At 40.2% G+C, this 21,124-nt stretch overlaps 6 protein-coding genes across 16 annotated transcripts; 3 read left to right on the top strand and 3 right to left on the bottom strand.

Annotated features, from left to right (window-relative positions):
- Positions 1-114: 114 nt before the first annotated feature.
- LOC129588184 (translocon-associated protein subunit gamma-like) lies at positions 115-1,032 on the top strand. Its single transcript, XM_055482313.1, has 2 exons — positions 115-264; positions 361-1,032. Exon 2 carries the CDS (start codon positions 399-401, stop codon positions 945-947), a length of 549 nt encoding a protein of 182 aa, XP_055338288.1. The 5' UTR covers positions 115-264; positions 361-398; the 3' UTR covers positions 948-1,032.
- A 501-nt stretch (positions 1,033-1,533) lies between these two features.
- LOC129588047 (SUMO-conjugating enzyme UBC9-like) lies at positions 1,534-3,555 on the bottom strand. The gene is made up of 5 exons (XM_055482065.1): positions 3,013-3,555; positions 2,857-2,877; positions 2,475-2,533; positions 2,008-2,258; positions 1,534-1,930 (listed from the first exon to the last, which is right to left on the bottom strand). Exons 1-5 carry the CDS (start codon positions 3,054-3,056, stop codon positions 1,820-1,822), a joined length of 486 nt encoding a protein of 161 aa, XP_055338040.1. The 5' UTR covers positions 3,057-3,555; the 3' UTR covers positions 1,534-1,819.
- Positions 3,556-4,154: 599 nt separating this feature from the next.
- Positions 4,155-6,342, bottom strand: LOC129588135 (uncharacterized). Of its 7 annotated transcripts, none has more exons than XM_055482232.1 (5): positions 6,012-6,342; positions 5,561-5,672; positions 5,154-5,414; positions 4,665-4,859; positions 4,155-4,591 (listed from the first exon to the last, which is right to left on the bottom strand). In XM_055482232.1, the coding sequence occupies exons 1-5, from the start codon at positions 6,060-6,062 to the stop codon at positions 4,470-4,472; spliced, it is 741 nt and encodes a 246-aa protein (XP_055338207.1). In that variant the 5' UTR covers positions 6,063-6,342; the 3' UTR covers positions 4,155-4,469. The 7 variants fall into 7 exon arrangements, with proteins under 7 accessions (XP_055338207.1, XP_055338206.1, XP_055338210.1 ...); XM_055482231.1 differs by having other exon boundaries at positions 5,154-5,471; XM_055482235.1 differs by having other exon boundaries at positions 4,155-4,586; positions 5,154-5,474.
- Positions 6,343-7,160: 818 nt separating this feature from the next.
- On the bottom strand, positions 7,161-17,817 carry LOC129588186 (sodium/hydrogen exchanger 9B2-like). Of its 5 annotated transcripts, XM_055482318.1 has the most exons (12): positions 17,603-17,817; positions 17,012-17,360; positions 16,850-16,903; positions 16,705-16,790; positions 14,880-15,029; positions 10,295-10,669; positions 9,450-9,896; positions 9,115-9,221; positions 8,875-9,039; positions 8,678-8,783; positions 8,015-8,283; positions 7,161-7,936 (listed from the first exon to the last, which is right to left on the bottom strand). In XM_055482318.1, the coding sequence occupies exons 6-12, from the start codon at positions 10,659-10,661 to the stop codon at positions 7,685-7,687; spliced, it is 1,713 nt and encodes a 570-aa protein (XP_055338293.1). In that variant the 5' UTR covers positions 10,662-10,669; positions 14,880-15,029; positions 16,705-16,790; positions 16,850-16,903; positions 17,012-17,360; positions 17,603-17,817; the 3' UTR covers positions 7,161-7,684. The 5 variants fall into 5 exon arrangements, with proteins under 5 accessions (XP_055338293.1, XP_055338294.1, XP_055338295.1 ...); XM_055482319.1 differs by lacking the exons at positions 16,705-16,790; positions 16,850-16,903; XM_055482320.1 differs by lacking the exons at positions 16,705-16,790; positions 16,850-16,903; positions 17,012-17,360; positions 17,603-17,817 and adding exons at positions 15,952-16,038; positions 16,113-16,392.
- On the top strand, positions 17,626-19,804 carry LOC129588223 (general transcription factor IIH subunit 3-like). Its single transcript, XM_055482388.1, has 7 exons — positions 17,626-17,630; positions 18,112-18,233; positions 18,479-18,537; positions 18,627-18,707; positions 18,802-18,922; positions 19,236-19,373; positions 19,501-19,804. Exons 1-7 carry the CDS (start codon positions 17,626-17,628, stop codon positions 19,650-19,652), a joined length of 678 nt encoding a protein of 225 aa, XP_055338363.1. The 3' UTR covers positions 19,653-19,804.
- A 160-nt stretch (positions 19,805-19,964) lies between these two features.
- On the top strand, positions 19,965-21,119 carry LOC129588188 (thioredoxin-2-like). Its single transcript, XM_055482326.1, has 3 exons — positions 19,965-20,097; positions 20,159-20,467; positions 20,800-21,119. Exons 2-3 carry the CDS (start codon positions 20,273-20,275, stop codon positions 20,893-20,895), a joined length of 291 nt encoding a protein of 96 aa, XP_055338301.1. The 5' UTR covers positions 19,965-20,097; positions 20,159-20,272; the 3' UTR covers positions 20,896-21,119.
- The last annotated feature ends 5 nt before the right edge of the window (positions 21,120-21,124 follow it).

Genomic DNA, 21,124 nt, shown 5'->3' on the forward strand with positions numbered 1-21,124 from the left:
GAATCTACCAATAGAACTGCGTTAATATTTTTGTTAAACCAGTCCGAGCCAATAAGAAACCTGGACACGTCTCATACCGGAAGATGCTACGCGTTTGTTCATTTTTGCCAACAATCAACACTCAACAGCAGCAAAACTGCAAAAACAATTTTGATTTAAGACTCATTTAAATAACGAGCAATACTTTTGAACGTGCAATTTTTGGAAGTGAAACCAATCGTTTTTGCATCTTTTCTCGCAGATAAGCTCCTGGATTCGTTAAACGTAAGTAAGAATGCAGAGTTTATTGGTTTCACTTGTTTCACTGTCACCGTGAGTGGGGAACTTTGCTCTAATCTGCATATTGCACCTGTTGTATAGGTGTAGTGACTGCTGTGCACCAAATCCCGTTATCCAACATGTCGAAGAAAGGTGGCAAGTTGACCAAGGAAGAGGAGCTTCTGCTGCAGGATTTCAGCCGCCATGTCAGCGTGCGATCATCGGCCCTCTTCTACGGCAGCGGCTTCGTGGCGGCCTTGACGCCGATCTGGCTCTTCTGGCGCATCCACCACATGGACCTCTCCGTGTACTGGATCGCCTACATTCTAGTCTCCCTGGGCAGTGCCTGGCTGATCGCCTTCGCCTACAAGAACACCAAATTCGGATTGAAGCACCGGATTGCGCTGAAGCGGGAGGAAGGCATTTCGCGGGATATCAATAAGCAGCTGCAGGACGACAAGAAGGTGACGAAGAAGGAGAAGGACGAGCGCATTCTGTGGAAGAAGAACGAAATCGCCGATTACGAGGCCACAACATATTCGCTGTTTTATAACAACCTGCTCTTTCTCTTCGTTACCGTTGTGCTGTCCTTTTTCGTGCTGCGCTCAGCGGCTCCTCTGGCAAACTACGGGCTGTCCACCCTCGGTGCGGCTGGACTGGTGGCACTGCTCTCCACCGGTTCCAAATAGGTTCAGCGCGCAGAGGTAGCCAGTGTTCGCCTTTGTATCTTTTACAATGTTTCACTGTTTTAATATAATTAAAATTTTTCAGCAAGTTTATTGAGCAAACAGCCTGAGTGGGTGTTTCAGGTGTACTTGTTTAAGCCGTAAACAATTCTGTTCATACAATATTCACGATCAATACAACTGCGTGTGGATGTTCACTTAAACGTATACGAAGCATTCATATGGTTATCCACATGCAGTTGAAAAATAACGCTTACAATGCAACAAACAACAAAGTGATAGCATTACATGCATCAACAGCATCACTTTACAACAAAAAAAATGTCGGAAATTTATTTGCAATACGTACATAAGCCAGCACGGCTTACAGAAAATAAAATAGGATATCCGTCTTCAAATTAATAAGAGATCCGAAAAGGCAGAACTGTGGTCGATCATGGCCCGCCCGACTGGTACTTACAGTATTGTGTGGTGTAAAAAAAGAAACTCACTACGGAGTTATAGACGGTCAACTTTTACCATTTTGCAGCAACATGATATATATTTTTTAACAATTATTAGAAACGAAGTATTAGACAAGCCGCATAAAGAGAATATCAACCTTTAACGTGAACAACAAGGTGATTACCGGTGATTTGGCTGAAAACTGAAAATGAGAAAAACTGCGAAATTCTAGAAAAAAGACGGTTAAACTCACGAAAAAGACTTAACGATTAAGAGTCCAAATTAACTGTCAATTGTCAAAACTGAACGGAACGAAACTCAGCGCGAGCCGCATCACTCAAAAATAAAGGTAGATAAATGTGCAGTCAGTGCAATACATCTTACACAAAGAAACTCGTTTGGAATTCGATGACTCCCCATAGAAACCAGCACTAGGACTTGCTCGCTGATGGTGCATAACGTCGCGCCTGCTCCCGCACTTTCCTGTCGTACTCCTCCCGGCTACGAATGTAAATATTGTAGGCATCCGCCTGGGCTGGATCCTAACCCCGAATCACCACATTACAATTACAATGATTACCACCCAGCGCGTCTTTAAATTAACATATGGCAAGCATACTCGTTCGTTAGGATTGACTAGCAGATCTTGAATTCCTAACAGGATTTCTTTGACGGTGATACCCGGTCGCCATCCCTTATCGTCATCCAAAATTGATAAGCAGACGGTACCGGAAGGATAAATATTGGGATGGAATAAGGGTGGATCGAAGCGGCATTTGGGTGCCGTGCCGGGATAATCCTCACGGAACATCATCTTCAGATGGTACTGCCCTGGCTCCCATAGTGTACCTTTCGGGCCAGGAATGATACCTGCAACGAATTAACATCAACAATATTCTACTTCAGATTTGCTGGATTACCGCCATCTACAAACTCACGACCGCACGAGAAAGGCGCAGTACAGCTTAATTACAAAATTTTGCTTTACAATTAAATTAGTGAAAATCCAGAAAAGATAAAATTACATAAGCTACGAAAAAATAATGAAGAAATACTACTTATGATTAGTCATTATTATTAACTTACAGTCCCAGACCCACATATTCATAGTACCATCGGCGTTTTCCGAAGGCTTAGCGACGAATCTGAAAGGAGAAGGCATAGTTCAAATAACCAACAATTGAGCAATACTAGCTGTATTAAGTACTGAAAAATCAAATTCATTAAATAACCGGAATCTTTCACATCAGTTGGAGTACGTTAAGAGTATTACAAATCTGTCTAACGAAAGTTCGCAATATCCTGCATCACCAGCTCAAGCCCTAATCAATGCCGAAACTGTACATATTTAGATATTAAGAATACAATGCAACCATTACTTTATTAACTTAAAGCACCGAAAAGTGCACATACAAAATTTAATGTGATATTTATATCCTATCCTTGGAAAGTGGAACGCAGTACATACCCAAAAGGATGATCTTTGCGCCTGTAACATTAACATAACGTAATAGTTACTGCTTTGGTAATCTGTCTAGCAATGCCACTGAATCTAATTAAGAATAATGACAATCAATCTACAATTGTCGCAAGATCCGCTCACATTTAGGAGATTCTCACTTACCACGCTTTGCGTTCTTCCGCCAGCCGACTGAGTGCTAAACTCATCTCTGCGGTTTATTAGAAACCAGTATACAATAACCAAATATTCCCACTGGAACACAGTGCTGAAGTTGTTGCACCAGCAAAATAGCCTTGTATAAACTCTCAAAATCGGGGAAACGACTTCGAAATGAACGACATCATAGCGAAGTCCAGTGAGTAATGATTAATCGGAAACCATCAAAGTGATCAAACAACAAAACGTGGACATAACAAAGAAAAACAGCTAGCTGTAACCAGCTTTAGTTTTGTGAAATTCTTTAGACAACACCAAAGCTTTTGACTTATTCAGCAATAAATGATTCGAAGAGCCGCTATTTTGTTAGATGCGAATTGCGAACAGTAAACACCACAGAATGGACGATGAAAGTAGGAGTTCAACTTGGGACACTTGACTTGCAATCAAATGTCACCAGCCAAAAACGGCAAAAGCCTTACTTAAAATTTCGAGTTGGATGATTCAAAATCGTTTTATAATTATTGGTCGTATGATGTGCAGTGTGCAACCCACTTCGGCGGCAGTGCGCTAAAATAAAATGGTGCTATTGGTACCAGGCAACGCTGGCAACCAGACCTAACGCTGGCTGATACTTACAATAACAGGAATAAGTAGTTAGTAAGGTAGCAATTTCAGAGTTGAAATTACCTAAATGAGATGAAGAGAAGCCAAATCTACCATGAGTAAAGCTTCTGATTAATAATAGCCAGCAGACTTTCCATGGTTGGGACAATATCATAAAAAAATTTCTCAAAATGATGCATAATTATATTTATAACATATATATTTTGGAGGCGAGAAATCGTCCGTAGACGACCTAAGTACCGGTCGGGGTGTTGTAAGCCAGTAGAGCAGCCACCATACTGCGATCTGTTGAGACTCATCCTTCGACCGGAAGATTTATCACATTAGACGGACACGTCTTCCAAAGTCGAATGGATTCAAATTTTTATCTTATTTTTCATCGTTGCTCATCAGAGCATTTTGTATAAACTACATTTTATTTAAAATTTTCTTCTAAGTATAAAATAATTCCTTTTAATTTTCAAAATGATGCACTTCTCTTTTTGGGCGAAGACCACAAAAACAGTCGCCGCAAGTTGAAATCAGGGAAAGATCTACATTAAATTCACCTTTGCATGGAACTTATATAATCCAAAAACCATTGTAATCCAACAACAATTTAAACAGCAACATCGAAAGACAAAAACCAAAAGTCCAAACTGTGCGTCAGCTCCAAATAACGTACAGGATTACTTGGATTAGCCATAAACCATGACCAAAGAATCCGCAGGGTTCAGTAAAATAATCTCATTAAATGTCCGTAAAAGAAAAAAACAACAAAAGTTCGCAAATCCGAATTGCAAAAAGGAAGAAACGAACGAGCGGATCTGAATCATAAAGTTCCTTTTGTACAATAATTATTCTTGAGACGCAGCCGCTATCTCCAGGTCCAGCTTCGCAACGGCACATTTTATAGCTTGCATGTAGCGTTTTTTGTTAGCTGGCTCCACAGTCCCCAGGACACCGTAGATATACTGCACTGCAAAAAAATCCGCATACGTACACTCAAGTTACACGCCAGGCGACAATGTGTTATCGGCTATGCAAATTACCAAAACGTTCTTCTTCCTGTGAGAATACTGGAACAGGTGCAGATGTCGATGTCCGCTGTGTAGTTGCTTCCCCACAAATGGACGGAGGCAAGGTTGTCGCATATGAATCATGTTGGACGGAGGCAAGGTTGTCATGAATACTTTTCCGTGGTACAAACGTTTTCCTCGTTCTTCTTAAAGGTATCGATTCATCTCCTTCAACCGGCGTAAAGAATTACGAATACTGCATTTACATTTGCATTTACGATTTGTTACGCAAATAGACAACTTACAATTTAAAGTTTCTCTTATCAAAACAAAAAAATGTGCTGCCGAATAAAATAACAAATTTAAAGCAGCTATTCAAAAGCAGCTAAATAACAGTTTCAAATTGGCGAGCATTTCTGCCAGTTTTGTCGAGAAATTTTCAAGTGCAAAAATCCAGAAAATTTTCACTATCAAATTTAAAAATAAGTGTCCGCCCATTGAAATATATATAATGCAACGCACTCTGAAATTCGTCAGCCTCGTTCCTGGGTATCGACTCTCGAACATCCCAGTGCTCCGATGTCAACGGCGGTGATCCGTTTTCCGCTTGGAAATTCTGTGTGCCGGAACGATAGGTGTCTTTCGTAAGTTGATCGACATATGGACATTTGTAGAAATGCGCTTCCATGACGCGCTTTTCTCCGCGCACCGGATGGCCGCTCCCCGAGTTGTCCAGACACGCCAGGCAAATCGCCTCCCAAAAGCTCGACCGCTTTACCGTGCCTTGTTGGAAAAAATTCCAGATAGGCAATCGACGTGCAGACCCTCTTACGTTTTTGACTGCTACAAAGCGCTGCGTTGACACACTTATCTTCTGCGTTCTACACATAATCACGCTGATTTACGCATCAACAGTTAGGATTTTTTACCAATAAGTTCCGTATCACCAGCAGGCTTTCGCTTTTTCCGTCCATCGGAAGACTCGTTAACGCTTTCAGACTGAAATTCCATTTCTCGACTCCCATCATCATTGCCACTCAACTAAAAACCAATCCCACTAGTTACAGTACTCATCTACAAAATCAATAGAATTTTTACAAATCCTTCAAACTGTACCAGTAACGGCAAAATTAAACTTCTACAGCTTGCTTTAATGAGCTTGAACTCAACCCTAGAAACCTAGCAGAAATGCATGATTGTACACTGTAAATAAGTTAAAGTTGTAAAGGCTTATAAATGGGCAGCCACAAAAAAATATTAATAAGATTGTGTCGCCAATCATTCATCGACTGTAAAATTCACAAATAGGTTCCAAAACAATAGTAACGTGAAACTGCCGTCGTGAATAGTTCTAAAATAACCACCGTCCGCAATACTTGCTTCTGCCGGCTCGAGGGTTTCGACGCTGTTTTCACTTGTGGTTGTTGACATTGCAAGGAGAATACCAGAGTTCCAAAGATTTCTCGGGTCACATCGCAATGATCAATTTCTCAAGGTATCTGTATAACAATTAAGATCGTGCAAGTATCTCGAAGACTCGAACTCGAAGTTGGGAAATTCAAACGGGTAGAAGCAATCGAGAATCCAAAACTTTTAAAAAAAGACAAGTTATTGAAAATAACCTAAAAATTGTACAAATGTCTGACAAAGAAAATCGTACCATTAACTTTAATTTCATTCGCAAGACTCGGTAAGAGAAACAAAAACTCAACGAAATGTCTGCGGTTTGGAACTTTGGAGCTGCAAAAGGCCACAAGCTGTTGCTGTTGACTTGCGCCCAAGGTGGGCGGTGTAGCATGTGGCGAACATATCGTTTTGCGCTAATTATTACGGTACATATTATTTTATTTCAAAACTCAAGGTACACGAGTATTTGTCGCAAATTTTCTATAAAAGTGAAAGATTTGTACTGAATACACAGCTCAGCCGATTACTGAAATGGGCGGCCTAATCACGCAGAACATTTCGTCTAAGATAGCCGATGCTGGTGCTGTTCCCATGACTGAGGCCGCGTTCCCGCGTTGGATGTCGATGCTGATCCGTTGGCGCAGGAACTCCGTCGCCCGTACCTCGCCTGTTTCCTGTTGTATCATCTTCCCGACTTCGGTGACCAAACGAGAGGCGTCCGGTCCGAGTGGTCCGAGTGTTTCGACGCCAACTGCACGGAACAGGTAGTCTCGGGTGAGTTCCCGATACTTTGCCACTTTATTATTACGGTAATTGTAAGTACCGGTTTAGTTTAGTTTATTCAAGAGCAGACAAACCACGACGACCGGTACAAAAAATCTGGGTTGCTAATTTACTTCGTTGTGAATTCATTGTGATTACATATATATAAAAATTTATATGGAATTTGGCAATACTGTACCGCTACAGGCATCCCCTTCCACCAAAAGCTGCATGCACCCCATTTTGAGAAAGGAAACGAACAGTCTGCTGCCTATCTTGTGATATTTTTAACCTTAGGAAATTTTTCTAAGATACAGAGTATGCAGTAAGTAATCGAAAATCGGGTGTAAAGGGCACCAACGGGGTGGGTAGTACTGTATAATAATTATAATGAATGGGGTGGAGGTACTTATAATAAACGTAAGTGAAAAGAGCGCCTGCAGTAGCAACCAGTTTACATTTTGCCTATTTAATTTTATCGTTAATCACTTTATGAAAACACATCATGGGGAAAATAAAGTATTAATAGCTATCCCCGAAAAATTAAGGTCTAGGTAGATCTCACATTAGGTTGATAATACTGAACGCTGGACTGCATTGCTGCCTACTTGCCACTTGAAGTTATCATCATGGCAGAGCGCAGTGTCTGCGTTCGAAGGACATCAGAGATTCATGAAAACTAACATTTACGTACAGTATATTCTTGAGCATTAACGTACCCATTGCAACGAAGATTTTGTACGCACAAAAATAGTACTAGCTTCATCTGATACCAAATTTATTTCAGAGAAAGAGAATTTGATGCCTAAAATATACATGTAATTATGGAAACGTGAGCAAAATTATGATCAGCAAAGGTCAACTTCACAACAGTGGGCCAGTGGCTATTCTGTTTTTGCATCCGTAGCGGTTTCAGACAAAGTCTGCGTGGTTGCATCGACCCGGCCAAATTTTAATGTCACCCGGCTTTCCTGTCTCGGAAGTTCTGCAGTAAACTGGCTTTCCAGCTCCCTTTCGATGGAGTTGGCGGTTACTGGTGCAGAAGCCCGTTCTAAAAGTCGATTTTGTGTCAGAGTTATTCCCAGCGCTCCAATCGGCGCCGTTATAACGATGCAGAGAACCGCAGTAGTCAGAATCTAGCCCATAAAGTAACCTTTATCATCAGACCTAGTAAGTAAGAACGAAAACATTGAAATAAATACTGCATTTCTTACCTGAATTCCAGTTTTCTGAACGGAGAGCATGTACGTGCTGTCAACTGCAGCAGTCCCACCGTGTCCGGATCCAGCTGCAATAGTTGCCAATGCGAAAACTGTGTAATCATACACACTTGAGCCCAGAGCCGCTTGGACTGTCGCTTTTGGAATCCATGCGATTGCCGCGAATAAACGTTCCTTCCAATTAAACCCAGCGAACGATACGGTGAACAGCGTAACGAGGAAACGCACCGTAGATCCAATGCAAATTACCGCAATACTTAATCCTGTTTAAACCAAGAAAGTTACCTCAAAGAAACTTTAAACTGTAGGTAAGATTAATTGTTAACGGACGACCTAACGATTCAGCTAGGAGCGTAAGCTTAAACGTATGCTAAAAGGCACAAGAAACGACATAAAATAGTACTTATACAAACACAGTTAACATGACTACATAGTTAACATGACTGATAAACCATGCGGTTGAATGTATAATTACAAGAGTAATTAGCAGCAATATATTCGCGCGGCTGCAGCCTTTTAACGGACTCATAAATTATTGGTACTTAGCAGGATCATGGATGCCAGAAATTTCTTATAGAAAATATATAAAAGTGCGTATCGCCAATGCGGAAACTGAAATAAATTAGAGCACTGATTCTAATTTCTAAATACACTTGCCGATCGTATCAGCTTGTATTTTGGATATGGAAACAGCGGCTCCAATCAATCCGAAAAGAACCGGTTGGAAATATCTCCACAATATCCCAAATTTTCCGGAAACGATCTATAAGTGCTACACGTTACCAGACGGATACCGTTAACATACTAAAGAAGACTTACTAAAATATACAGAGTGGAGTATTATTTGTGCTCACTTTTAATGAAACAGGATCAGCTTTTCCCCAGTGAATACCAGCCATGAAAGCCATCACAAGACACGCTAAAGGTCCTGCGCCAGCGTAGCCGAAAGCGTTTCCACCGAAAACAGCTGTTATTCCAGCGGTCAGTAAGATTATGAATCTGTAATCTGCCTTCCTTGGCTAAAATGTCAGACGGCAATCAAAGTATATTGAAAAACACATTATTGTTTTTGCACGGAATTACTAACTACGCACGTGAGCTTCGTGTGGGAAATACCAGAACAAAACTCCGAAAAGCATCCCATAGGTCAGCCCGATTGCGATTTGTATGGGTGCCAAAGCAATCTGCATGCCTATTCCTTCTGCAACGTGCACAGCAGTGTTATCAGAAATCATGTTGTCGAAAATTTACATTTTTGCTTCAAGTCATTGAGTAAAATAGAAAGGAAAATAATGATGACGTAAATGCTACTCTTACAACAACTGCATGTTCCAATAATATTTCAAGAATCTCCGAATTTGTTTTCAAGTTTCACTTTGCTGATCATATATAAAGCTCTCAACATGCAACTCACACTTCGTATTCGTACCTGCAGAAAATCCAGCACTGATAAGAACACTCATCACAACAATGACGTATACGTTCTCGATGGATGCGGCAGCCATGAGTAAAATGGGCAAACCTTTTTCGACGCCGAGGCCGATTTCATGCAGAAGAATCATATTAGGCACCAGCACAGCCGGCGAGACGCCACATAAAAGGAAGCCCAGCACAAAACTCCATAACCACTCGAATCCCAATAAATAACGAATGGCAACCGCTCCAACGATGGATTCAATAGTAGCCGGAAGGAAGGCCAGCATAGCAATGCTGCGGCTTAATCGACGCAGCACAATCACATCCATTCCCAGTCCGGCTCGAATTAGAATCATGACTAGCGCAATGCTACGAAGAGCGGATGACCAGCCAGGAGATATCTGGGCCGCTACGCTAATTCCAGGAATATTTTGCAGCATAAATCCAGCTACTAACATTCCTATCAGAACAACCAGCTGTTTTATGCTTATCAAAGTAAATCATAATAATTTATTATCATTTAGCATGCTCATCTCTATACATCAACAGTACCCGTAGCAGACGAAAATAATTAAACATCTGACATAAAATGACAAAAACATAATGACAAAAAAATCTGGCAACAAGTTATCGCGTCCATAGTAGTAAACCGGCAACATAAAGGCACGTTCGCCTTTCGATCACCACTGATAACGTTAACTATTATTCCTGTATTTTCGTTTTTTTAACCGATGCTAATAGCAATTAATATTAACAGACTGTAGATTGGATGTGCTTGTTGTGGGCGAAAACGAGAGTATGAAGATTTGCACGTATCTTCTTAGTGCAGTTCTTCGCATCAAACAGTAACAATCGTACCTAGTAATTCTGGAAGTCGCAATTTTTTAACGATTTCCCCTCCTACCATTGCGCCCATTATAACGATGCATAATCCCCAAAAGTTGCTTCCGGGTAACGCTTGCTTTTTCAGGAGTGTAATGACAGTTAACCAGGTGAAAACGACAGCGGCAATTTTGGTGATGTTGTATGCAACGCGTCCATGAGGTGGACACTGGATAGCTTTAAGCATTTGCTCCATCCTGGTCGGATGCTCCACTTCTGGACCATGCTTGAGCAGGATTTTATCTTTGATATCGAGGAAAATGGGATAACCGACGAAGCGTTTTTTGGCATGCTTATTGTTAGCGGAGCTGTGCTGGCCAGATTCTGTTGCACCAGAGGCCATGTCTTCGACTACAATATTCATGGCGATGCGGTTGGTTATTATGCGGTAATTACTGCTCCATTGCGGCACATTAAAACAATACTGAGTAGTGTAACTGGTTGTGCAGTAAGTAGTACTGACAAATTACAAATTGTGAGCACCGACTCCTACCGGTTAGTTAACGGCATTCAGTACAGCGCGTGCCATGACGGAAATTAGTAATGGAAGCCGTACATGAGTTTTCGTTTAAGAAGTGATTTATATGCATAATAAATAATCCATGAAAATATTATTTACGATCACTTTAACTATGCCTTAAGGATCCGATGGAAGCAGAAAGTCTTCAAAACAGATTTTTAAAGCAAGGCCCAAAATCGCTCGCACAAGCCGCGCGATTCTGATAAAACTGGTTTAGCATTGCTAAAGTTTAACTATTATTAAAGACTGTTACAGAACTTTCCTGGTGGCACCTTGCACGCGATCTATGGCCTAGTAAATTTATTAAAAACAAATTAGGGATCATAATAATCTGCATGTACCTGGAGTATGTATGTAGTACTCGTTATGTTTTACATTAGCTACGTACACGAGTACAATATTTATTTATTAACGGCACAAAGATATGCGCGTTTTTGGTGAATTTCGCATGCGAGCATTTTGATTTAAGCAGCACTTTATATGCTATTGCTGTAGACGCCGCAAACCATCCTGGTGCGTCTAACCTAAGATTCAATGATATCAGCTGTTTAAAATTATGTTACGGTAACAATATTATGGCGGTGTTTTCCGAAGCTCTTGTAGAGTAATTAGTAATTAGCACTAATCAAACCCTTGGATTTAAAAGGATAAAAAGCCCGAGCAGCAGTTTTCGCGCACCACTATGTGCACATACAGAGTATTCGATAAGTACACTAAAATTCCAAAATTAGACGCTCTTGAGAACGGAGAAATGCTATACGATTTAATTTTAAGTATAACCATGTGTATAGAGATTTCAGGCGCTGCAAAACTGACATCAGGTTGTAGTTATGCTTTAACTGATTTTATACAGTAATGGATCTAACTGATTTTGTAATGGATTTAACTGATTTTATACTGCGCAAGTGCGCATGCAGCTGGACAACGTGTATTTTACGTCTCAAGCTGTCAGTGCTGCGAACCTGCGCCGTCCTGCGGTTACCATCGAATGAAAGACCCGACGATCGAAAAAAGTTCTAACTGCCTGCTGTGGAGTCGCGGCATATTTTCTGACGAAGGACAACTACGAGTACCTTCAAAATACTGTACGAATAATCTTACTATTACGCTGATAACATTGGTAAAATCGCAATATACGGATATGGCCAGATTTGCATAAAATGGACTGATCCTTTATGTTTCCAACTCAGAATTTTTTTCTGAGTCGAATGGACCGGGACAACAATGGTTCTGAAGTCACGTGACTGAGCTCCAAGCTAATTTGCATAAAGGTGCCTTGCTATAACTTTTTCAGGAACTTTCAAACAAAAGTGGCCATTTCATAGCTTGTTTGGCTCAGAAAAAAATTCCGAGTCGAATGATATATAACTCATGCGGATGTAATGTCACGTGACCAACTTATGCATTTTTTGCCTGTTATTGGCAATTTGTTATTGTGGTGGTTTTGACAGAAGGTTCGTATGACGTCACGAATGCACGTCAATCGACTAAATTTTTTAAGTCGAAAGCTCGTGACCTTTTATCACGATAGGGTCATCCAAAGGTCATTGGTCAGTACGGCTTGTAATAGCAAGTTATTCACTTTTAGCAATTTGCGGTGCATGGAAACAAGAAACCAAACAAACTGAAGAATCCTAAAAAAGTCAGAAACCTGAAAAACCACGCCAAAATAAATCGTAAGAAGCGTAACCAGTAAAGTAAGTTACCTAAGAAAATCCTAAGAAAGCACCGCTAGCGCGAAACAGTAACTTGGCTTCCCGAGAAAGAACTCTAAAAACCTAAGAAACCACCGCTAATATAAAACAGCATATTGCGTTACGGTGTTACCTAAGAAAGAAACCCTAAGAACTTCAAAAACCAGAAACTACCATCAGAAACCAGAAAGAGACCAAATAAGAATACAATAAAAACTAAAAGAATTACCTGGAGAAAGTGAAGAATGAACTAGAATCTGTGGTTAAACCTCGTGTACAGTCCAGGAAATCAAAAGCAAACCTGGGGTGCCACTATTCATCAGTCTCGTTAAGAAAGGAGTAATATTCCCTGTAGTTGATCCTTCTTTTGTTCCGTTTAGAGAAAGGAGTAACATTGCTGTGGGGTGCTACAGCCACTGCTACTGGTTCTACGGGGTGTTAATAGTTCTGTTTTGTGAATAACATTGCTGTGAGTTGTTACTGCTTCTGTCTCGTTTAATGAAAGGAGTAACACTGCTGTGGGGTGTTACTAGTTCTGTCTTGTTTAAAGAAAGGAGTAACACTATTGTGAGTTGTGAATTCTTCTGTCTCGTTTAATGAAAGGAGTAACACTGCTGCGGGGTGTTACCAGTTGTCTTGTTTAAAGAAAGTTTAAAGAAAGGAGTAACAGTATTGTGAGTTGTTAATTTTTCTGTCTCGTTTAACGAAGGAAGTAGCATTGCTGTGGGGTGTTACTAGTTCTGTCTCGTTTAAAGAAAGGAGTAGCACTGCTGTGGGTTGTTACTGGGTCTGTCTCGTTTAAAGAAAGGAGTAACATTGCTGTGAGTTGTTACTGCTTCTGTCTCGTTTAATGAAAGGAGTAACACTGCTGTGGGGTGTTACTAGTTCTGTCTTGTTTAAAGAAAGGAGTAACACTATTGTGAGTTGTGAATTCTTCTGTCTCGTTTAATGAAAGGAGTAACACTGCTGCGGGGTGTTACCAGTTGTCTTGTTTAAAGAAAGTTTAAAGAAAGGAGTAACAGTATTGTGAGTTGTTAATTTTTCTGTCTCGTTTAACGAAGGAAGTAGCATTGCTGTGGGGTGTTACTAGTTCTGTCTCGTTTAAAGAAAGGAGTAGCACTGCTGTGGGTTGTTACTGGGTCTGTCTCGTTTAAAGAAAGGAGTAACATTGCTGTGAGTTGTTACTTCTTCTGTCCCGTTTAATGAAAGGAGTAACACTGCTGTGGGCTGTTACTAGTTCTGTCTCGTTTAAAGAAAGGAGTAACATTGCTGTGAGTTGTTACTTCTTCTGTCCCGTTTAATGAAAGGAGTAACACTGCTGTGGGGTGTTAATTCTTCTGTCTCGTTTAACGAAGGAAGTAGCATTGCAGTGGGGTGTTACTAGTTCTGTCTGGTTTAAAGAAAGGAGTGACATTTCTTGGGGTGTTACTTCTGTTCCGCTTAAAGAAAGGAGTAACATTGGTTAAAGATGCTACTTCTTGTTTTGTTTATAGAAAGGAGTAACACTGCTGTGGGGTGTTACTTTTTCTGTCTTGTTTAAAGAAAGGAGAAACATTACTGTGGGCGGTAACCGGTTGATATCTCGTTTAAAAGAAGGGGTAAGTGCTGTTGGCTGTAACCAGCCCATATATCTCGATTAAAGAAGCGAATCACCTAGCTGTGAAGTGTGAACAAAGAAACAGTTTGAGAAACCTAAAATATCTTGCGAGAAAATAGTTGGCTAAGTAATAGCATTACCGCGTAAGTAACTATAATTTAATTGTAACCATTTTCAGTATTTCAGTCAAGTGACCTTTGAGACCTAGCTTGACCTTTACGACTGAAAAAAATTTCTGAGTCGACCGTGTCATTTATGACTTATATATGACGTCATTAGCAGAAAAGAAGTATTAAACTCCTTAAATCCAGAAAATGATTGAATAAATCGATATTAAATTCAGAACTTAGTCACGTGATCTTGCATCCACGCGATTCATATATCATTCGATTCAGAATTTTTTTCTGAACAAAATTAGCTATAAAACGTGTGCTTATCAAAGGTATTCCATACAAAAACTATAACAAAGCACCTAATAGGCAAATTAGCCCGTAGTCAGTCACGTGACTTCGGATCCGTTCCTGTCCCGGCTTATTCGATTCAGAAAAAAATTCTGAGTAAGAAACAGTCAAAATCAGTCCATTTTAGGCAAATCTGACCATATCCGTATATTGCGATATTGCCATAACGTTATATTTGTGTTAACTGCTAAAGATCTGACGTGAATAAGATCATAAAGTTTGATAAATTACGTTCACAAGCCACAGATTATTACCACAGAAGGAAACACAGCTAAATTCGATCACGAACCTTCACGCTGGACAACGGTCTATCCAAACCGCACGTGTCTTCACGAGTGCCACTAATGCTTCTACAAGTATCGTACTGCAGCTCCACAGATCAAAAAGTCACATCATGCTCCTGAGAATTGTAGCGGACCGCGAGCACGAAGTGCCAAGCCTATTGGTAAAAGAACGGTATCGGTACTGTGTCCCACATCGGCTAGAACAATAACAAAATTCGCAACTATTTTGTACTGCAGTTGTTCAGTTTCGGTACAGACTGTCGCTCTCACTTACTGTACATACGCGTGCCGGCTAGTTACGCGTATTAAACACACGTACTTACCTTTTACAGTTATTGGTTTTGCATACCCCTAAATAATCCTACTCACCATAAGCTTAATTTTAATTTATTGCTACACGTACTTACAAAAGTTACAATGGAGTAGTGCATTGACACAGAGCACCAGTTCTAATAGAAAACCAGAAATTATTTAAACTGGTCTCCTATTAATTTTCTGATTTTCACAAAAACGGGAATTATGGGTTAAGCGCATTTATGTAGATTCGAGAATCATAGCATGTTGATTTTTGCTTAAGCGCTTGGGGCGAAGCGATTTTCAACTTTACGCGCACGGTACAGTATCAATTGATGCGCGAATTTTTGGTAAAAATTAACAAGTGTTGTAAAACAACCTTGCCGCCTACCAGCCTAGACTTGACAGCTGTTTCAATAAGGATACAGAAGCTACTATCGATCCTTCAATTATCAGGCTTCGCACAAATTTTATGGTGGTTTAATGTTTTGATTGCGCAATAAAATCTGCACTAGCTCATAGCAATCGTAAAAAATTGATAAAACGCAGTACAAATTGTAGCGAGTCAACAGCTAGTTTTCTATATCTTGCGCGCTAATATAGACTCGTACTGTACTGTGTTCACTTTGAGCAGATCGAAAATGGTTTACTTTGAGCAGATCGAAAATGGTCTCAGTGAAAATTTTGTATTAAGCATGAAGTACCCCGAATAATCTGCGTATTATATTGAAAGTTTCATGAAAAATGAAAGCCTAGATTAGAAACAGCCACTTTTACATGCACCGGTAAATCGAAGCGCATCCAGTATTGGAGAACTTTCTTTTGTACTTGTAAAACTCCATTGGTCCATAAGTTCTTGGTAAATTTCACCTAACAAAACATGTAATTTTCCAATAACAAGAGCCAGCAAAATCATTATGGTGGACCTAAAAACTCGTACTGACCGCTGGATAGTAACTAACACCTGTCAATCCTAATTAAGGTGAAACGGGTTCTGAAAATCCTATTTTTCCGCTGCAAAAGTTCTGCAAACACTAGTCAACACCAGAATAAGTGCAACAATTATGTTTGTACGGTAGCTCCATCAAAAATTTTGAAACACATCAAAGGCGTCACAAACTGCTAATCTATACGTAGCGTTATTGCATAATAAGTAACTATAATGTGTTCCTGCTAAAAGACGTCAGAATCTAAAGTTACAGGTGTAGAAATCTACTTTTGGTAACGGTTTCGATATAATTATGTACAATGTAGTACGTCCCAAATGTGGATAGCAGTTCGAGCTAATCGTAAATAGCTACGTACTGTATACCGCTTTTTATTCGGTACGGACCCTCCACATAACGAGGCATACAGTCGTGGTACGTAAATTTGTATCTATACTTCTATAGGTATTCGTCAACTGTTTCTATATAGGTATTCGTCAACGCGGAACAACCACCAAGAAGTCCAGGTGGAGTGTGGACAGCCGCTTAGTCAGGAGACAGCTTAGCAGTTGCCGCAGGGTTCAGAAACAGATCACCACGCGGCACGCACCATAATAGCTGCGGACAAAGCCGATCGTTTTATTGTGAGGCGCATATGTGGATTGCAGAATGCGGATACATCTTCAGGTTGTATATCTATATATGTAGTATTATGTACTACAAGTACTGGAAGAACAACATAAAGATGAACTTACTACGTAGATCACCACAATCAAACAATTTGGTGACCATAGCAGAAGTCGCTTTGCCTGCATAAAAAATTAACCGCTACGAAATAGTGCGTGCAATGGCAGGTAATTGAAAATCTGGGATATAAGAACTAGTTATCATATTTGATGTCATAATTCCGCTCGAACCTCATCATTGATCCCAGTGATTCACACAGCATTGAGCTACAGCTAAAATGTTTAGAGTAGGCGGCCGAATCACATCCGAGAACGTAATTCTGAAAAACAAATAGCTGAAATCGGTGTTGTTCTCATGATAGAAGCCGCGTTCCCATGTTGGATTTCTGTGCCGCTTCGCTGGTGTACAACTGCAGACACTTCGTTGTACGTGTCTTTCCTGTTTTTTTGCCGTATCGTTTGCCTTCTTCGGTATTCTCAAGCAGAAATCTTCCAGTCCGAATCATTAGGCAGGATAACTGAATAAGTCGTCTTGGCCCATGGGCAGGGCTCAGAATCCTCAGATATTTTGCTACCTACCCTAGACAAGCATTACCAATGTAAAGCGCGAACCAGTTGAAGTGCAACTTAGTTTCCTGGAGCAGAAACTGGGGTAGGTTATAAATTATACCAAAAACATAGTACCTACGTAAGTAATGAGTACGATAATAATTTTAATTAAGCTTCTTGCTATAATCCGATAATGTTGTTTCATAGAAAGCACTTCGAAAGTTTGAATGAACTGACCAAAGAATCCCTGAATGAATGAGTGTAAGTACTTACTTCGTTGTAGAGTGTCCTGAAATATGGCGTACCAAATACCTCACCCCCGTAAACCTTAAAACTTAAAACTCAGACCACTAAAACGTAAAACGTAAAACACAAAACCGTAAAACGTAAATCACAAAACCGTAAAACTCAAAACACAATACCGTAAAACTCAAAACTCAGAATCGTAAACCTCAGAACTCAGAATCGTAGAACTTGAAACTGTAAAGTGTAAACTGTAAACCATGAAACACGAAATCGTGGTTTTCGTGGACTTAAAAAAATTTTCACTTTTCAGAGTTCAGTTATGATCTGTTCGGCTCACCAAACACTGTTCGGCCCACCAAACAGCAGGATCAGTGTGTCAACGTTTACCAGCCATTCATTTTTTCGCGTTTCAGTTTTTTCTGAATTTGTAAACGTGTTTTTTTAAGAATGAATTTTCTGGAACTTTCTGGAATGAATTTTAGTTGTCTGGATAGTTTTCTAATCTGTTGGGAATTTTTTTCGTTTGGGAAGTAAAGAAATGGAAGGCATCGAGCGGCAGCAGTTGATGGAGTATTACAATATTCGCCAAAAATCCGACCGAAAGCATTTCGCACGCGGGAAAGCGTTTTCGTCGGCGCCTTATCGCGATCTCTTTGCTGTAAGGTGTTGCCAATTGCGCGCTTTTTGATTTGTTTTGCATTGAAACAATTTAAAATGCATCGGTTTAATTGTTGAAGCGCTTTTTTTTAAAGAATTTCCTAGAGCGTTTCTCAATCATCTCATCAAACTTGCATATTTTGCAATGTTGAAGTAATATACGTACCCGTACAGTCCTTCTAATTAGCATTCCATAGATTTAAGTAATTTATAATAATCGCAAAATAACGATGCTTGTCATTACAGACGTACATCGCGCTCAGCGAGAAGCACCAAAAGGCCGGTCTGTTCAAGCGCGAATAGTGGTAAGCGGTTGTGGTTTTCTAGCCATACCATTAGTATCGCATTTTGTATTTGTGTCTTGGCAGAAGCTCATTTAGTGGTTTTCTGATAGGTAATTGAAACCGGCCTGGATAGTTCATCCCATTACATGCATTTTATCAATTCAATATTCACCGCACAGAAAATGATACGAGTCTAGAGTATTGCAAATTTGCGACTAATCTTTGTGTAATTTTGTGATCCCCTTGTTTCGAGATTTGTATTGATGATGTTTTGTACTCGTATAGAATGTAAAGACTGATGCCTGCATACTTGGCGATGATTCGATACTTTTGCAACAAGCTGTGGATCTGACCGGTGGAATTTATTTCAAAGTGGAACATCCCGGCGGCTTGGTGCAGCTTCTCAATATACGCCTTAATTATAATAATACATTCATGTTATGCAGGCATATTTTGCTACCCTTGTTTATTCTGATATTTTTCAAATCGATACTTATCGGGTCAGGGTAAAAGCCAATACAAAAAAGTTCGATATGTTGGTTGTTCTATCTGTGCTCGTACAGTTGCTGGCTCCGCGATCGGTACATAAATACAGTCGTAATTGTCGTACACAAATTAATACAGTCGTTTATATCGTAATCTTAATGTGGTGTGAACTGAAGTATTTAAACAGCATCTGGATTTACCCTTACCATGCCAAAGTATTATGTGTTGCCCACTTAGTTTATTCGTCATTGATGCCAGCGAACGGAGTAAGATGATGATTCCCGAGAAAGTCCAAGTGGATTATCGTGCAGCGTGTTTCTGTCACCAGAAGCTTATTGAAGTTGGTTGGGTGTGTTCCGCTTGTCTTTCCGGTAAGTGGAAGTTATTGCGAAGACGATTTAAATTTTATGAATGTGATTCATGTTAAGAATCATTTACTTCTGTCGTGATACTGTGAATATATATACGCTGTTTTGCTAATTTTTCTGTACTTTGTAGTTTTCTGTGCCTTCAGTCCGAGGTGCTCGACGTGTCAGACGACGTTCAAGTTCATAGCTGGTTTGAAAAAGCGGAAACCATTTGACTCTCCCTCGTCGTCGGTTCCTTCGCCGTCCCCTTCGTCATTAGCACGCGTTCGGACGCGGACATGAATGGACGATCTTAATATGTTATTTCCCTTAATTTTTGTAACTTATGATGTTTTTTGTATCTGCCGACGAATTCGATGTTAATAATTTTTTGTGATAGTTATTATTTTAGCTCCGTAGTATGAACGAAAGATGCTATAAACAGGAAAAGTTCAGGATGTACAATTCAACACAAGCCAGATAAGGGCAACAAAATTGGTTGAAAAAAGTTGAAAAAATGGTACGAAAAAAAAAAAAATCGTACAGTGATCTCTGAATGAATGTAAAGTAATGTTACCATAAGCAGTCGCACTGCAGTTTCGCTGTGTGCGAAAGCGGTGATATTATGGCGTGTGTTTCATGTTCTTATGAAGACAATTATGATAATTATGATAATTTTATTATGATAATAAAAACTACATTTCTTATGATAGTAAAATTAAAGAAGTTCGCAATATAAATACAATACGTAAGTACTCTGTGTGCGCCAGAACTCATCGCGGCTTCGTTTTTTACCTTTGACCTTTCAGACTTTTGCCGTGTCGATCGGGCTTGAATACCGTTTTTTTCTTACTCGCGTATGTTCACGCGCCCTTCAAAATTGATGCCTACTTAGGCCGCAGCAAATCCAGTCGAGGGGTAGCATGGAGCGTCTTCTAAGCACAGCGCGGAATGACCTCATCATTGCTGAATTCTACGTCAACTGGTGCGGCAACTGCACGAAGATCGCCCCTGCCTACGAGGAGATGGCTCAGAAGTACGGCAACAATGCCCAGTTCGTCAAGGTGGACCTGGACAAGACGGGCGATATCCATCCTGAGTATGGCGTGACTTCCACTGTGAGTGTGCGATTGCCGTTTTAGGTCGATGGTTTGTGTACCCTGTACAGTTTATTTAAAACGTAAGTACAATTTGTTCTGTTAGGACTAAATTCCTGTGATCAAGAATGGAATCGTGAATTGCGAATTATTATTTACACGAAGAACACAATTTATAGGTTTAAATGCATGAAATGGCCGCAGTTGGTTCGAAGTTCAAACAGATTAAGTTTAAGTTTTTCGTAAACAGATTAAGCTTCGGTTTTAGATTTTTATCAAGCTTTGCGTGTTGCTCCGGTCGCATTCCGTACTGTGCACTTTCCGTTATAGCGACCTTTGTTGTATATATGCAGCCCACCTTTGTCTTTATCAAGAATGGAGTGGCTATCGATCGGTTCCAAGGATCTAACGCCAGGATGCTGGAAGCCGCCATCCAGCGACACGTCTGAAGTGACCTTTGCCATAGGTGGATGATTCAAAATCTTTTTTCTGGTAGTGGTGAGTTTGTCGCGGTGTTACGGTGAGAATGTCGCAGTCCTTGTGTGTCAATCTCAGTTTAAATTTGACTGGAATCTGGATTTGTTTTGTCGCGGAAAGGGTGGATTTCCTATCGTGTGAAAAGTTACTAAATTGTGTAAGTTGGACTATTTTAGATGAATGACAACTGCATTGAGATGA

This window comes from Paramacrobiotus metropolitanus, unplaced genomic scaffold (genome assembly GCF_019649055.1).
Source record: "Paramacrobiotus metropolitanus isolate TYO unplaced genomic scaffold, Prichtersi_v1.0 Parri_scaffold0000028, whole genome shotgun sequence".
Lineage (NCBI taxonomy): Eukaryota > Metazoa > Tardigrada > Eutardigrada > Parachela > Macrobiotidae > Paramacrobiotus > Paramacrobiotus metropolitanus.